Here is a 17,567-nt window from a genome sequence, read left to right on the forward strand (position 1 = left end):
TCTAGGAACTAGACCTTGACCCAGTTATATGATTTGCCAGTGATCTCTCCCATTCTGTGGCTGTCTTTTCACTTTCTTTCTTTCTTTAATTTGTTCTTTTTAGGTATACACGACAATAGACAACAGAGTGTATTTTGACACATCATGTATACATTGAGTATAACTTATTCTAATCTTTCACTTTCTTTTTTTAATTTAACCTTTATTTTTTTTAACCTATTTATTTTTTATGTGGTGCTGAGGATCGAACCCAGGGCCTCACCCATGCTAGACAAGTGCTCTGCCACTGAGCCACAACCCCAGCTCTCTTTTCACTTTCTTAATGGTGCCTCTGGAAGCACAAAAGTTTTTAATTTTGATGAAGTCCAATTTACCTATTTTTTTCTTTTGTCTCTGCTCCTGGTGTTGTAACTAAGAAACCATCGCCAAAGCCAGCGTCATGAAGATCTACTCCTACGCTTTCTACTAAAAGCTTTACAATTTTAGCTCTTACATTTAGGTCTATGCTCAGTGTTAATTTTTGTGCTAGGTCTAAGGAAGGAGTGCAACTTGATCCCTTTGCAGGTGGACGCCAGCTGCCCAGCATGTTGGTTCTTCTGCCCTGCTTATGGGGCTGGAGATGAGGGAGGTGTGGGGAACAGGACTCAGTTCTGTGCCTGCCTCTGCCTCGGCAGCCCTGGAACGCCACCACAGGCAGGCCCTTCCCCGCCCCTTCTGCGGTGCTGTCTGCGTGCCCTCTCTGTCTGAAGCTCACCTAACAGAGGAAGTCGGAGAAGTGTGGGGTCTGTGGGCTAGTGGGAATGAATTCCAGTTCCTTTGTTTCACTATTTCAAGCCCTCCCTGCTTCTGTGCCCAAAAATGCAAAAGCAGAGGCAAGGAAGCTGACTGGGCTGTCCTGTGTGGCTGTCTACACAGAGGATATGAGTCACAAGAGGGGTGGGACCAGACCAGCTGTTTTGTTAAGTGCCATCAGCCTCACCCTGATGTTGCTATTTCCAACCCCTAAATCAAGACATCCTCCTTGCTTATGTAGACAGGGAAGAGGAGCTGGGCTGGGGCTGGCTGCCCCAGAAGGGTACTTTTTCACAGTTTAATCCATTCAGATGCTCTAAGACTCCTAAGTCAAGAGCTGCAAGTCTGATTCAGGCACTTGGGGAACCTCCCAGAACTAGGCCCCCAAGGCCTCCTCCACAGACCCCTCACAATTGGCAGGTACATCCTCTGTCAGGGATGGGAAGATCTGTCAATGGCTACTGGGGAACATGTACAATGCTGCATTCTTAACAAAGACTGCCTCTGACATCAAGACCCTGAGGAAAACAGGCCGAAGCAGCTCCCTGAAATCATGATGCTATCCTGGCAGCCTCTCACACACTTGTGACATCCTTCTCACCATCTGTAGCCCCTGCTCATAGCCCTGATGGGAGACATCATCCATCACCTCCTCCTTAAGCTTCTTTATTGGTTCTCAACCCACACTTCCTCCCACAGTCCCAGATGGGCCAGGGTCCCCTAATGAACCCAGTGATATTCTATGCTTAACCCCATCTTGTTTGAACAGTCCTATTTTTCTTGATATCTCCCACTAAAGGACATGGCACAGGGTCATAAAAGATGGGGAATAAATCTTGATTGTCCCAATGTTTTTAGTATAATATAAGAAAGGTGGGTTGAAGGAACTGGAAGGATGAAAACAAATGTGAATGTTATGACCATGGATAGGGAGGGCTTCTCTCTCCACTGAGGAGAGGGAGACTACTAGGAAATATGCAGACCCTAGTTCACTGACCACAGAGCAGCCTCCAGGAAAAGGTTCTCTAGAGAAAACCTTTGGCTCTCTCAAACAACAGGGAAAAGCATTGGGAAGCAGATTCCTTGGAAAAAGCACTGAGAGTATGTGTCCTGCAAAACCCTATCAAAGAACACACCCGGGCAGGTGCAGTGGGGAGGGAGAGAATGTGCCTGCAAAACCATCACACAGGGGTTCCCTTTTCTCTCTCCTTTTCTATGCCTGTTGGTTCAGGGGCTCACATTTGGCCAGCTCCCTGCCCCTTTAATAGTGGGGGGAATCACTACTGACCCAATAACTATATTAGAGTACCACCTGCCACCAGGGACCCAAGACAGAGGAATGGCCACCCTGAGTTACTCAGGTACCATGATGACACTGTACACAATAGCTAAGTTCCAGAAAGAGAGATCTAGCTAAGGAATGTGATGCTGGGTCTTTGGATCACCTTCAAAAGGATTGGACATTCTGTCTAGGCTGTCCTCATTATGACAGGCAAAGGGACTTTGTACCCACGACTGTGCCATAGGTGGGTGGTCCATGGGGGATTGATTTGACCAACTCATAGATAGTCACTCTGGGTAGCTTCCAGTTTTCTGCACCTTCCTACCCAGCACTTAGCACAAGTGTAATTGTGATGTGGATCATCATTTGTCTAATCTAGTGTCTGTCCCCAAAGGATAGGGATCTTGTCTGTCCTGTTCCATCTCTGTATCCCTAGCATCCACCATGGTGCTTGGCTCATAGTAGATGCTTTCTGTTGAATTAATGAAAAACTAAACATTTTTAAAAGAAAAGCTGAATGGCTCTGAGGGCTATAAAAGTTGACATTGACCCCCAACATTCCTCCAAACATTTTTGCTCAAATAATAAGCATGGAAGCACAGAAAGATAAGGAACTCAGGAACAGGCACACAGGGCACGGCTCAGCATAACCTTCAGCATGGCTTGGCAGTCACCTTGCACAACCTTTAGGGGCCCATAACATTCATCTTCCAGAAGTACATCCAAAGCCATTTTCAGGATAGTAAATACAGAGAATCTAGCTCACATTTATAGTTATATGATTTATATAGTCATATTCAATAATGTGTGAATATGTAGTGAGACCCCCTAGCAGCTTAGCGAGACCCTGTCTCAAAATAAAAGATAGAAAGGACTGGGGTTTAGCTCAGTGGTAAAGTGCCCCAGGTTCAACTACCAGTAACCCCTCCATCATGAATATACACAATCTTATGAATACACTAAAACCCACTGAATTATACTTTGATTAGGTGAATTGTATTTCAAATAAGGCTGTTAGGAAGCGGGAGAAGTGCCTCTCTAGGCTTCATGGCCCTGACCCCAACCTGAGTCATATGATCTAGAAGCTAATACCCAGGGAGAAATAAGCATGGATAGAGCTGAAAAAGCAAGGCCACATCCCAACCTGAGCCCCAGATGGCAGCTGGGATAAACTTGGGGTTTTTTAATTTCTGTCTCTGTTTCTCACGACTCTCTTTTGCCCTCCATGGTATAGTTCAACTATAAAGGCCAGAGAGAGTCATCAGAGAAACTCACACCTACAAAGGGGTTCATTTTCTCTCTTTCACTGTGGCCTCTCTCCCTCTTCCTCTATAGGTCTCCAGAAGCATTCCAGAGCAGCTACCTTCGCTCACCCTGCCCTGTTAGGTAGCTGGGACTTGAGTCATAGAAAGGGCAGATACCACGCACATACCTTCCTGCAAACACTCAATAAAAGTCAATAACTTTGGGAAATGTCAAAGGCCACAGGAACAAGTGTAAAAGGCTAAGGAGCTCGAGTGCACAGCTTGACAGGTGCTTCATTGGGCCAGCAGTCCTAAAGCCTCTCGGCCCACAGAGCTCTCAAGGAGAGGCCCAGGGCTGTCTCTCCTAAGGTTCCTAACAAATCGGACTGGCCAATGCTATCTACTAGAAAAACAGTGTGGGCCACATGTATAATGTTAAATGTTCTAGTAGGCACATAAAAAAAGGCAAAAAGAGAGTTAGGGGCATAGCTCAGTGGTAGAGTGCTTGCCTCGCATGTGGAAGGCACTGGGTTTGATCCTTAGCTCCACATTAAAATAAGATAAAGGTTCATCTAACACTAAAAAAAAATTTAAAAAAGGTAAAAAGAAACAAGTGAATTTTAATCTATCTTAGTTAGTCCAATATGTCCAAAATCTTTTCATTTTAACATGGAATCAATAAAAAAATCATAAAAATAAAAATTATTGAGGGCTGGGGAGATAGCTCAGTTGGTGGAGTGCTTGCCTCCAATCCCTAGCATCACAAAAAATATTGAAAAGTTTTTATTCTTTTATCTTTTTCACACTAAGTTGTCAAAATACGGTGTTTATTTTATATTGCATATCTCAGTTTGGACTGGTCATATTTCAAGTGCCCAACAGCCACATGGACTGCCACATTGGACCATGTAGTTCTAAAACCTGGGTCAAGGAAAAATGTGTATTTTGAAAGCCTGGTATTTTATAAAAATATTAATTTAATAATAATAAATACTAAGGAGGAAACTAAGGCTCAGAGATGCAAAGTCACTTGCCTAAGGCCTTAAGCTGGTGAGTGGTAGTGGTTAAGAGGAGAGACTGTGACCAGGTAGGGATTACCTTCTTCACAGAGTTGATGTGAAGATGACGAGAGGTACATACATGGGAAGTGATTGGCACAGCACCTGGCTCATCTCTACTCCTCACAGCCCAAGAAACACTAGCTCATCATTTCCATGCTATTAACAATACTGCAGGCAGGAGAGGGAGGTTAATGGGGAGAAGGCAGAGACTCAGGGTCATTAGCTGGGGAAACCCTGCTTCTGCTCTGAATCATTTCCCCAGGACTTCCCCAAATCCTGCACCACTCACCGGGCTGGTGGGGGAGGAAACCACAAGCTTCAGTCCAACAGTACCATCCTCCAGGGCCTTCTGCTGGGCACTCCTGTGGCTGACTGCTGCGCCTGTCTCTTTCGTAGCACTAGAGGGCTGCTGGTCTGAAGTGCTCCCCATAGGGTCAGCTTGGGCAACATCTGGTTGCTGCACATCTGGGATGTCAGATGCCTGGGAAAGTGATTCCTGCTTGTGACCACCATCTGGGCTCCCAGAAGATGCTTGGGCAGCAAGGGATTCTGCAGGCACATCAAAGTCCAGGTGTGTACGTGTGGCCAGGGAGAGTGAGGCCTGTAGCGTGGGGATCTCCGTCTTTTGGCTTAGTCCGTTGGTTGGCACAGAGTTTACCTGGGCTTTGCTGAATTCTGACAATACCCTAGAACAAAGAAATCTGTGTATAAGATGATGGATAGAATGCCTAAGGCTACTGGGACAATGGTAAGAATGGAAAAATGCTGTTCTGTGATTTAAACAACCAAATAAAACAACACTCTCTTCAATACCCATTGCACTCCCCAGCCCCCAGCCCCACACAGCCCTCTAGACATACCCCACAAATGTTGTCCCTGGTCAGGGCTTAGTCATACCAGATGGTCAGGTGAGCTGTGTAGTCAGGATCTCAGGTAAAATGCTCACAGGGTACAAATGAACACTTGCACATGGAACGAACTGCCTTTCTGAGAGTCTGCTCAAACAAATGGTTGTGTGGGCAATTGTTTCCACAACACTGTCTGTGACAGAGACTCCAGGACAGATGGTGTCTACAGTGGGGATCCCCATCAGCAAAGCAGAAGAGACACCAAGACTGCTGGGACAGGGACTGGGTGAGATGAGGTTGTACTTTGTCTTGTGACAGTCACCAGGGCAGCAGGGAGGGAATGAGGTGCAAGGGTTAATTCCCCTCAGAGCTGGACTGGGTGTGGGATCATAGAAACCTCATGTCCCCAGAAGTTGAGCCCAGTGTACACCAAGAGTAGAAGGGTGTGTACAAGTGTACACGGGGTGTATCTCTTCATGCTCCTGTGGGACTGCCACTCCTTGTCTCTGAGGCACTTTCTGGGGCCACAGGGAGTCAATGTTACTGTCACAGTATCCATGTATACTGCACAAAACATATTTCTGAGCCTTCTGGAATGTGCCCTGGCTAGTGACTGCTCCTCCCTCGCCTGTGGTTTCTGAGAATCCAAGTTTATTTTCTAAAATAAACCTATTTGCTGTTTTCTCTTCGGCTTATAAAATCAGCAGAGTTTGCCTTAGATGGTAACAAGGTTGTTTGCAGTCCAAAATTTGCACACATCTACTTAAACTGGGTTCAGAAGATGTTAAACGCCCCTTAATTGGGCCTGACAGACATGAGGATTTTAGCACCCAGGTTGCTTACCTGCTTGTCTTCCCACTGAGCTGTGCTCTTTCCTATGCCATCCTAACTCAAAACATTCCAAGACAGATAGTCAGAATTAGGAGACCAACCCATACACTTATGAGCAACTGACTTTCAACATGGACACCAAGACATTTCAATGGGGGAAAGAACAGTATTTTCAACAAATGGTGCTAGAAATCAGTGAACAGACACATGCAAAAAGAATAAAGTTTGAATGTGATCTCACACCATATAAAAAAATTAACTCACAATGAATCAAAGACCTAAATGTAAGAGCTAAAGCTATAAAAGAAAGCTAAAGCTTAGAAGATGATATAGGTATAGTTGGGTGCAATGATGTATGCCTGTAATCCTAGTTACTTGGGAGGCTGAAACAGGAGGATTTTGAGTTTGAGGCCAGTCTGAGCAACATGGTGAGATCCTGTCTCAACAAATAAATTAATTAAATAAATAAATAAGGCATAAATTTTGTGTCTTTGGATTAGGTAATGGTTTCTCAGATGTGACATCTAAGCCTCAGTGATTAATACAGATAAATTGGATTACCTCAAAATTAAAAACTTTTGTGTTCCTAATGATCTATCAAAAAAGTGAGGGGCTTGGATATATAGCTTGGTAGAGCCCTTGCCTACCATGTACAAGGTCTGGATTCCATCCCTAGCACTGATAAAAACTAAAAAAAAATAAAGCATAATGACAACACACAGAATGAGAGAAAATATTTGCAGATCATACATAAAAGTCTAATATCCAAATATATAAGCAATTCTTACAACTCAATAATAAAAGACAATCAAATTTTAAAATGGAAAAAGGATACGAATGGACTTTTCTCCAAGAAAGATAACAAATGACAATAAGTACATGAAAGGTATTCGATATCATTGGCTTTCAGGGAAAAGCAAATCAAAACCATAATGAGATACTACTTTATACCCATTATGATGGTTATATTTAAAGAGAATAATAAGACTGGTAAAGACTTGAAGAAATTAACTCATATTAGTTGTGAGAACGTAAAACAGTGCAGCTACTGTAGAAAGAGTTTGGTAGTTCCTCAAAAGGTTAATCATAGAGTTACATGTGACCCACAATTCTATCCCTGGGTATATGTCTAATAGGCATAAAAATATGTTCACACAAAAACTTGGATATGAATGTTCAAAGAAACATTACCCAAAATAGCCAAAATGTGTGGGGGAAAATGTCCATTAGCTGATGAATGGATGAACAAATTGTAATAGATTCATATACTGGAGTATTATTCAGGCATGATATGTGTTATAAAATGGATGGATTCTGAAAACATTATACTAAGTTGAAAAAAAAAGGCCACATATTATATGATTCCATTTATATGAAATGTCCAGAATTGGCAATCCATGGTACTTGTAAGGGGCTTCCCTTTGGGGTGGTGATATTGTTCTTGAATTAGATGGTAATGATGGTGCACAACCTGGTGAACATACAAAATACCACTGAACTATATATTCTCTTTAAAAGGTGAATCTTATGGTATGTTAAATCTATTGCAATAAGAAAAATGGATATCCAATCGGAGAAAGGTGGAAAGGTGTTTGAGGAATGGTTGGGGTGAAAGGAAAGTGGGCAGGTGCTGTTTCTTGCTCTAAGGTCTCATTCTAAAAACAGATCAATGAAAATTCAAGAGTGCATCTTGCAGGAGTGGGGAGTGCTGAGTTCTGGAAACAAAGGGCTTCTACAGGCAGAGAAGGAAAGTAAATTTGCTAACAACTGTACGTGTCCATACCACTGGGACAGAATGGAGCCACTTCTGCAATGAGGCAGGGAGGCAGAGTTTTGGCAAATCTGCCTTGTGAGGTCCCAGTTGCCCACGGGCACCTGGAAGATGGTGTAGTGAATGACTGAGAGCAGGGCTCCTGAGTCTATGTGGTCTCACTTAGTACACTGCTGTTCTTTCAGCTCCTCAACTTCAATTTGTTTATCTGCATAGCAGGACTGATAATAGCACCCACTTTTTATGACTGTGACAAATACTAAAGAGATAATGTAGGCAAAATGCTTAGCAGAGTGTCTGGCACAAAGTAAGTAATCAATAAATGTTAACCTCAATTTTTTAGTAGTTACTTTTATCACTGATAAGATTGCTTAGCCTCCATGTACACAAATATAAACATTTAGAGAAAAAAAGTCAAATTATGAAAATACTTGTTAGCACTATAAAATGATTATCAATTAATGAATCCTAATGTAAGAAAAATTTTAATGACAAAGTAGACTAGGGGTATTAGAATAAATGAGTGAAATGCCTAAAGATAGCAGGAAACTTATATGATAAATCAGTTTCCACTGAATCAAAACCATGGTCAAGATGAAGACAAGTTCAGTTTCACCAACATCAGTACCAATCTTCAGGGCCAGAGAATATAAGAGAGACACGTGCATCAAGCGGAAAAAACTGCTAGCTAGAGATGAGATTTTGAATGAAAAGTAAAAGAAAAGAAATTTTTGAAGAATTGTGAAAAAATTGCAACCAAAATGGCTACAGTCCTTCCATTTCTATTTGGCTCTGGGCACCAATTTCCAGAAACTTTTAATAAAAAAAATTTTTTAAGGCTGGGGTTATGGCTCAGTGGTAGAGCACTTGCCTAGTATGTGTGAGACACTGGGTTCGACCCTCAGCATCACATTAAAAAAACAACAAAATAAAGGCATCGTGTCCATCTACAACTAAAAAAATTTTTTTTTTTTAATTTAAATGTGCTTTATTTTAGAAAGCAATTTGAATAGACTATGTGTCAGCTGGGCATAGAGATACACATCTGTAATCCCAGCTGCTTGAGAGGCTGAAGCAGAAGGATCTCAAGTTCAAAGGCAGCCTCAACAATTTAGTGAGGTCCTAAGCAACTTAGCCTGTCTCAAAATAAAATATAAAAAGGGGTTGTGGCTCAGTGGTAGGGTGCTTGCCTAGCATACGTGAGGCGCTGGGTTCAATCCTCAGCACCACATAAAAATAAATAAATAGAGTTATACAATTAAAAAAAAAAAAAAGAGGAGGGATGTGTCTCAGTTGTTAAGTACTCCTGGGTTTAAAAAAAAAGAGTATGTGATTTGTGTGTGTGTGTGTGTGTGTGTGTGTGTACACGCACGTGCCCATATATATATATGCTTATACATGTGTGCAGTAATTAAAAAACATGGCCTGGAGAACCACCTTACAAAACAGTACTGCCAAATGTCTTGTGTTGGTGGAACATGGTACTGTTTTGACAGGCAAGGGCCACTGAAATAAGCACAGAGGTGGGCTGCATATACTGAGAACCATTTCCCCCAAGGGAAAGATTCACGACAATAACATCTGACAAATATTAACAAAGCTTTTGCAGCAGTTTTTAAATTTATTTATTTATTTTGGTGGTGGTTGTTTTGATTTTTGGTACTGGGAACTGAATCCAGGGGCACTTAACCACTAAGCCACATCTCTAGCCCTTTTTGTTTTTAATTTTAAGACAGGTAATCACTAAGTTGCTTAGCACCTCACCATTGTTGAGGCTGCCTTTGCACTTGGGATTCTCTTGCCTCAGCCTCCCAAGCCGCTGGGATTACAGGCTTGTGCCATTAAATCCGGCATAAGTAAACCCTTAAGTGCTGGTGAGACACTTATATCTAAGAAATGCTGATCTCTGTGGATGTTCAAATACTTACTTCAAGGCCAAGCTCTAAGAATGATGGTGTTAGACATGCATTTGTGCATCTGTGTGTTTAATGTTTGTCAGGGGTTCACCTCACTGTCCACAGTGTTTGTCTATACATTCTGACCCTTGTCCCTTGAGTTTCCCCATAAAACCCAAGACAATGCCTCTCACACAAGGTGGATGGTTACTGATTCAATGACCTCAAGTTGGAATTTTCCAATCATAAGATTCATGAAAGATAAAGACCAGGTATATGACATAGCAAAGCAGGATGGTCTGTGGAGAAGGCAGAGACACAAAAAGAGCTGAGACAGGTGAGCAGACCTACATCATGTGGTAGAGACTGTTCCTCCCCAACATTCCCTATCCATTTGACATCAGGAAACACCATCTCACAGGCTCAGTGCTCAGAAGCTGTCTCTGGAGCCAACCATACAGTCTCACCTGTGTTGCTCACCAACAGGCATCTGACTTGATTCTCAAACAGCCATGTGTAAAGGAATCTCCATCTTAAAGATGAAGAAACAGAGCTTCAGCAAGAGTCAGCAGCATGCCTGACATTACTGGACTTGTAAGTGGTAGAACAGGACTGCAAACTAGTCAACACACCACCTAAATCCAGTGCTATTTCCGCACTGGGTGGGAACCCTGGAAGGACCTGAATCAAGGTCAGGGTGGGCAGCAGGAGTGGGAAAAGGTCCTAGATCAGGCTGATGGAACACGGGCTTACCTAAGGGAGACTCAATATAAGGTCTACATTTTCATCTATTAAATGAGCAGATATCCACAAGTTTGGTAATAACTTGTGGCAAGGTAAAAGGATAAGGCTACACCTCTGGTAGAGTATAAACAGGCAGTGCCTGAAAAGCACATATTAATTCATCCTTTGGCTCAGCAGTTTTGCCCTCTAGGAGTTTACTGAACTGAGATATTTACATAAAACTAAAAGACCACAAATACAAGATTATTTATGGAAATACTAAACTCCAATGTCCATTAAATATAGGGCTGATAAAATAAACTAATATATATTCAAGCAATGGAATAACATATGATAGAAAAAAGAATGAAGACAATCTGATAGGAAAAGATCTCTAAAACAAGGATAGAAAAACATACTTCCTTTTGTGGAAAAGGGGATAAGAAATAAGGAAGATATTTTAAAAATTTGCATACTATTATTTGTTACAGATGCATTTAGAAACTTTGGAAGAATATGCAACAAATCAACAATTTATTAATAAATGAGGAAGAAGAACAGGATAGATGCAGGACAGAGAAGGAAAATAATTTTCACTGTATATGGTTTAGATTTCTTTTGCCATAAAATAATTATTTAAAAAAAAAAAAAAAAAAACTTTAGCTGGGCGTGGTGGCACACGCCAGTAGTCTCAGTGGCTCAGGAGGCTGGGGCACCAGTATCACTTGAGCTGGCTTCAGCAACTCAGCGAATCCCTATGCAATTTAATGAGACCCTGTCTCAAAATAAAAAAATAAAAAGGACTAGGAGGTGGCTCAGTGGTAGAGCATCTCTGGATTCAATCTCCTGTACCAAAAAAGAGAAGGTTGACATGGTGGTGCACACCTGTAATCCCAGTGACTTGGGAAGCTGAGGTAAGGATGGCGAGTTCAAGGCCTGCCTCAGCAATTTAGTGAGAACTTGTCTAAAAAAATAAAAAATAAAAAAGGGTTGGGATGTAGCTCAGACCACCCCTCATCTGAGCTAAAAGAAAGAAGAAGAAAAAAGGTGGCTGAAGAAGGTTGTGCCCCGGCTCCCTCTAAGGTCAAGTGAATCAGACACTTTTCCACACACTTCCTTGCTTATCCCTGTTGTCCTGGGTTTTGTGTCCTCTAGGAAGTCTTCTATGAAGTTACATCCTTATGCATTATGCTTCATAGTATTTGCTAGAAATTGCACATATTCTCTAAACGATTAAACATATTTTACACTAAACCTCAGAGATACTAAGTGACTTGTTAAAGATGGCTCAGGAGCAAAGCTGGAGTTTTGTACCAGCTCTGAGCCTTTCTAAATCTAAGAGCCATGCCTCCCTTTGACTTTCTTATACCTTGACAGAGTTCAGTGACAGAAAATCACGTGTGATCAGGAAGAAGAGAGAAAAGTGGGAGGTGGAGAGGGCAGGGCTGTGGGAAGGGCACTTACTCTTGTAGAGACGGGTCAGAATCATCAGCATTTGCTGTGCCCAAGTCTGAATCGTAGGACATGGGTTCCTCAGAACGGTCTGGACTCTTGAAGCCATTCTCTTGAAGTAGGCAGCTATCGGAGTTTAGGCTGCAGGACAGCTGGGATGAACTGGCTGTATCCAGGCTGAGGGAGGAGGCAGTGAGCTTCCTATTCCGCCGGATCTTATGACCCGAGTGCTGGACTTCGATGTCCTCTGAGCCTGAGGAATGGGAAATTGAATCCAGAGACTCCTTCTGCTGTAGTTCTGCACCAGAGGTAGTGAGAGGGTCAAGCTCAGAGAGTGGGCAAAGCCCAGAGAGGGCCAATGGGGTGAGTGTCCATTCATTTAAGATGGCAGACTTATAGGACAGTTCAAAGGACAAGGATGTTAGTCCCTGCAGGAAACTAAGGAGGAACTCGCCCTCCTCAGCGTCTCGAAGCAGAGCTGTGGGCTGATAGTACTCGCACAGTCGGGCCTGCTCCTGCAGCAGCAGTTTCAGGTAGCACTCCATCAGGCCGTCGTTGAGGGCCAGCCGCAGCCAGGCCCGGCAGCGGCCCACATCTGTGTTGACGAAGACCAGGTGCTCCAATTCTGAGATGATGTGTCTGGCATGGGGAAGAGGATTACTTGTTTCAAGAAATTTTCTCAAATCATTGAGATGTCATTTTACCCACTGGTTAGCAAGAATCCATCATAACTACTGCAAGTATTATAGGAATAAAAAATACTTGGATAATATGTTTTAAAGGGAATATAGAAACATTAAGCTATAACTCCTGACTTCTTGTTGGTGTCATGAAAGATAATTGCCATGTTCAATATAACCATCCCTAGAATCTGTAAAATCATCTGCTTATCTAAGACATGTGTGCTAAGCCCTCAAGTCTTTGGAACTGAGAAGAAACAGAGTGAAGTAATTGCCTTTATGTTTTTGTGGTGCTGGGGAACAAACCCAGGGCCTTGTGTGTGTCAGGCAAGCACTCTACCATTGAGTTACTCTCCTAGCCCTAAGTAACTGCTGTTCACAGGCACATGGACATGAGCCCTTTAGTTGAAGAAGCTGTCGTGGGAGGTCAGACCATAGTTTCTGGGTTGTTGTAAGAAAAATGCCACAGAAAGGAAAGTATCTAAGCTAGAACCAAGGACTTTCAAGAAGCAGAGATAGAGAAACTTCTAGGCAAAATGGATGCACAGAAAAAGGACACAAGTGGTAGGAAAACAACAGACCTGTAACAGGATGTGAGCACTCTAATTGCAACAAGTGGAGGGAGAGTGGTTAATTTGGTTATGAAATCAGGCAATGGAAGGTCTTGAGTAAAAAGTGATAAGGCTACGTAAAGCAAAGTTTCCCACAACTAGCTGCACAGAAGCCCTTGGGGAGCTTACCAGGATATAGATTCAGGGGCCCCAACTTAGTGAACTAGACTCTAGGGCAGCATTTGGGAGCTACAGGTTTCTGTATAGGAAAGTGACCTGCCCACACCTATGAGGACTGCTTTAGGATAGATTGCTCTGGATAAGGAGACCAGAAACTGATATGAGAAACTCAGCTCCCACATCCCTTGGTCTGACATAAATGCCCTTCTGTGAGACCACAATGCCTGTGTGTGTCTCCCATGGGGGAGTGCAGACCACTGGACTTGGTGGCTAAGCTGTAGCTAGTTTAAGCTCAGTAAGTGTTAAGCAGCTGATGACTTAAGGAAAGACACAGTGAGATAATAGGGACAACTAAAGCCACTGCTGCCCAGGAGAGAGGTTAAAAACCTGAGATAGGACAGTGTCAGTAGGCGGGGAAAGGAAGCTCAGAGACTAATAAGGCACCTTGGGCTAAAGGTGGCACTGAATAGCTTTTAGAGGCACTGTGCCAGCCACTTGCTCAAAAGTCCCAGCAGTTAGAGACAAGGTCAGAGACACATGACTCAAGTGAACATTCAGATGCTCTACTTGCATTCTAGTTCTTGATAAAACAAACAATAAAAACCCATACCTCATTATGAGTATAATATTTACACAGATGTTAAAATATTTGAGGATAGAGCAACTTTTTCTATAAAGGGCCACAGAATAATATCTTAGTTTTAACTGCCTGACTCTGCCATACATGGTCAAAATGTCATTGGCCCTGGGGTGCCAGGACCACTGATCTTGCCCAAGGGCTGAGACTCTCAGAGTCTCAAGGTCTAGGGTCTGTCTGGGAAGCTAGGTCTGGTGATAAACCTTCTCTAGACACTCTCCAGGCTTCTCTCACCCCATCTCTACTCTAGAAGACAGGGAGAGGATAAAACTAGCATCCCACACTCTGAAGCTCCTCCCCTAAGAAAACCTCTCCAGCTGATCTCACTTGTGGGTGACAGCTTTCAGGAGGGGCCAGAAGACAGGCTGAGGCAGAGGCTTCTGGTGGGCACTTTTCTTCCTTTTCCCTCCAGCCTCCGCGCAGATGTGCTTGGCATGAAGGCCATGGATAAACACAGCCTCCAAGGCACTGCACATGGTGTTGGCATCTCCATCTTCACTAGTGACCACCGTGTCCAGGGACACATACTGCTTCTGCAATGCCTTCACAGAACCCACCAGCTTCTTCTTGATGACCTAGGTAGTGCCAAACAGAAGATAAGCCATTAGAAGAGAATCCTGTGGAGTGCCCCTGGAATATAACCCTCAGCCACTTGCCAAATATGTGTGCAGACACAAGCAGACACACCTGTGTAAGCATCTGTAGATTCCTTCAGCAAAATTAATACATGTTCATTACAGCAAATAAAGATAAAGCATAGTGAAGGAAAGCAAAATCACACAACCCTACCCAGAGGTATTGTTGCCCAGGGTAACACAACTGGACTGTTTTGAACATCATTTGCTGTGGATAATTTTGCTTTCGAAATCAAATTCCAGTGACTCTATAGCCATATAATTATTATTATTATTATTATTTTTTGGTACTGGGGATTGAACCCAGGCATGCTTTACCACTGAGCTAAGTCCCCAACATTTTTTATTTTTAATTTTGAGAAAGGGTATTGCTAAATTGCTGAGGCTAACCTCCAACTTGTGATTCTCCTGACCCAACTTCCTGAGTTGCTGGGATTATAGGCTAGCCATATACTATTGTATTTAAATACTTGCTCCATCATGGATACAGCTATGAGAGCAATGGATGGGGTGAGGCTTCCCAGATAGGTTATACAACTATCATTCTGCAGAGAATCAACAAGCTAAGGGGCAAAAAGTGCTGCTTTGGAACAATAAAAACATAGAGAAAGGGCTGGGGGTAAAGCTCAGTGCATGAGTGCTCAGCACACACAAGGCTCTAGATTCAAACCCCACCAAGACACACACACACACACACACACACATCAAGACAATAAGAGTATGGCTACATTAAGAAAGATTCTAGGTTTGGGAACCAAAGACCCACATTTAGTTCCAGCTCGTCAGTAACCACCTGGATCACCTCAGACACTTCACTTAACCTCTGAGCCTCAATTCCCACATGCATTAAATGGAAATAATTTCTCCTGATCAAAAAGTATTGGAGCATCGTCCCTTGAGGGCAGGAGCAGTTTTATATTCATCCTTGTGTCCTCAACATGTGACACTGTGCCTGGCACACTCAAGAACTCAATAAATGTTTGTTAAATGAAAATATTAGAAAATGTGCAAGATTGTGAAATACCATCTCAAAAAAATAAATGCAAGACATTAGTAGATTATATAAAAACTAAAAACACTTTTGAGTGTCCACAAGGTATTAAGGTAAGGTATGCAGGGACAGAGTAGGCATATACCCTCAAGAAACCTATAACCTCAAGGAGTTAGCCATGCTAGAAGGCTGAGCTGGCCCCTGCTCTGCTCCAGAGAGGGCCCTGGGTGTGATGGAAGACCATTAGGGATGGAGTGGGGATGTGGAAGGGGCCTCTGTACAAAGTCCGGCTGGGAGCTGAGTGCCATGCCACACATTTACAATCCCAGACTCAGGAGGCTGAGGATGGAGGATTACAAATTTAAGCCCAGCCTCAGCAACTTAGTGAGGCCCTAAGCTATTCAGTGAGACCTTGTCTCTAAATAAAATATAACAAAGGGCTTGGGGTGTGGCACAGTGATTAAGTGCTTCTGGATTCAATCTCTAGTACCAAAAATAAAATAAAATAAAATAAAAAGGGCTGGGGATATGGCTCAGTGGTAAATGCCCCTGGGTTCAATCCTGGGTACCAAAATAAACAACAAAAAACCAGGTGAAGCTGAACCCTCTAGTGGCCAGGAGGGGAAGATATATCTCTGAGGGCAGAAGTTCTTTTCAAGCAGAAAGTTCTCTGAACTGGGAGAAACAGCAGAGAAGAAAGGGCAATACTGGCTTCTCCCAAGAAGCCACCTCAGGATTCTGCTGAGAGACCAGTCCAAAAGCTCTCCAACCTTCTGTGTCTCCAAGGGAAGTGACAGAGCCAGTCTACAGGCCCAAGACAACTCTGGGACCGGCACAGGGCAAAGGACTCTCCAAGAAAGGGGATCTGAGGGGTCTCTGATGAATTGGTGACAAGCAACTTTGTTTAAAAAATCTTAGAAGGGGCAGGATCTCCTCAGGATCTGCCTCTACTATCACCTTTTCTCAACCTGAGGCCTCTTTTTAGGCACTGTCCATTCATTTCAATTAGAAAAGCCAATAAAATGGCAGTCCTTTGCAGCCCTCCCCACCCTTGCCCACCTACCGGGATGGCAGCCCGGGGGTCCAGTCCATTCTCCACCACTGAGAGCATTTCCACTCAGGCAGCAGCTCCTGAGGAGACTCACATGACACCTGCAGGGAGAGATGGTGGCCAGAGCAGGCTCCCAACTCACCCCTGCAGCCTGAGTCCCCTCCCAGCAGGCAGCAGGTGGTAGGCCCAGCTCACCCAAATGGCCACTGAGAGGCCTCTGAGCAACACTGAAGTAAAAACTGAAAGTGGATTTTAAGGAAGGAAATGGAAGGGAAAAATGTCAGAGGCTCAATACTTGGGAGGGGAGGAGCCCCGCATGCCATGAGTGGGTGGTTAAGGGTTCTTCACACCAAAAGCTGCTCCCAAAGCCAGTGCCTGTGGGATGGGGGCAGGGATAAGGAACCAAACACTGATCTAGGATACAAAGGGGAGGCTTCAGCTGAAGGTGCCAAGAACCAGGGGGATCGGGACACAGAGCTCACAATTAACACTGAAAGCCGGGGGTCCTGTGGCAGCTTCCCAATTCTTGTCCCCTCCAGGGTCTACCAGCTCAGCAGTGGAAAACCTAAGTGGAGCAGCACCAAAATAGAGAGAGCTCTCTTCCCACACTTCTGCTTCTCCTGGGGTGGGGGGCCAGGGATGTGTCTAGACAGACCAACAGGAGTCTGCTTGCAATTTACCCCTAACCAACAAGGCACAGAGGGCGCAGTATCAGACTTCTCCAGTGGAGAATAAGAACTTGTAAAGTTCTTACTGGTATAAATAGCATCTATAATCTAATGGTGTGGCCACCCAAATCTATAAGCAAAGAATGCCACTGCCCAAAATAGTTGGAAGTCAGTACAACATTAAATCCCTCAGGGCAGCTGGCTCCCTCCTTGGACCTGAGCAAGCGTGAAGGTGCTGTTGGAAGGCCTGGCCCCCAGCAGCTTAGGTTGGGAGG

At 43.6% G+C, this 17,567-nt stretch overlaps 1 protein-coding gene across 1 annotated transcript in view; it reads right to left on the bottom strand.

Annotated features, from left to right (window-relative positions):
* The window catches only part of LOC139701329 (pleckstrin homology domain-containing family M member 1), a 45,359-nt gene that overhangs the window by 22,043 nt on the left and 5,749 nt on the right, over positions 1-17,567 (bottom strand). Inside the window, exons 2-5 of the mRNA XM_071603226.1 lie at positions 16,637-16,725; positions 14,275-14,522; positions 11,912-12,538; positions 4,669-5,065 (exon numbers count right to left, since the gene is read on the bottom strand). Coding sequence (XP_071459327.1) covers positions 4,669-5,065; positions 11,912-12,538; positions 14,275-14,522; positions 16,637-16,684 — 1,320 coding nt within the window. The 5' untranslated portion in view covers positions 16,685-16,725. The remainder of the gene's footprint in view (positions 1-4,668; positions 5,066-11,911; positions 12,539-14,274; positions 14,523-16,636; positions 16,726-17,567) is intronic.

This window comes from Marmota flaviventris, chromosome 17 (assembly GCF_047511675.1).
Source record: "Marmota flaviventris isolate mMarFla1 chromosome 17, mMarFla1.hap1, whole genome shotgun sequence".
Taxonomy (NCBI): domain Eukaryota; kingdom Metazoa; phylum Chordata; class Mammalia; order Rodentia; family Sciuridae; genus Marmota; species Marmota flaviventris.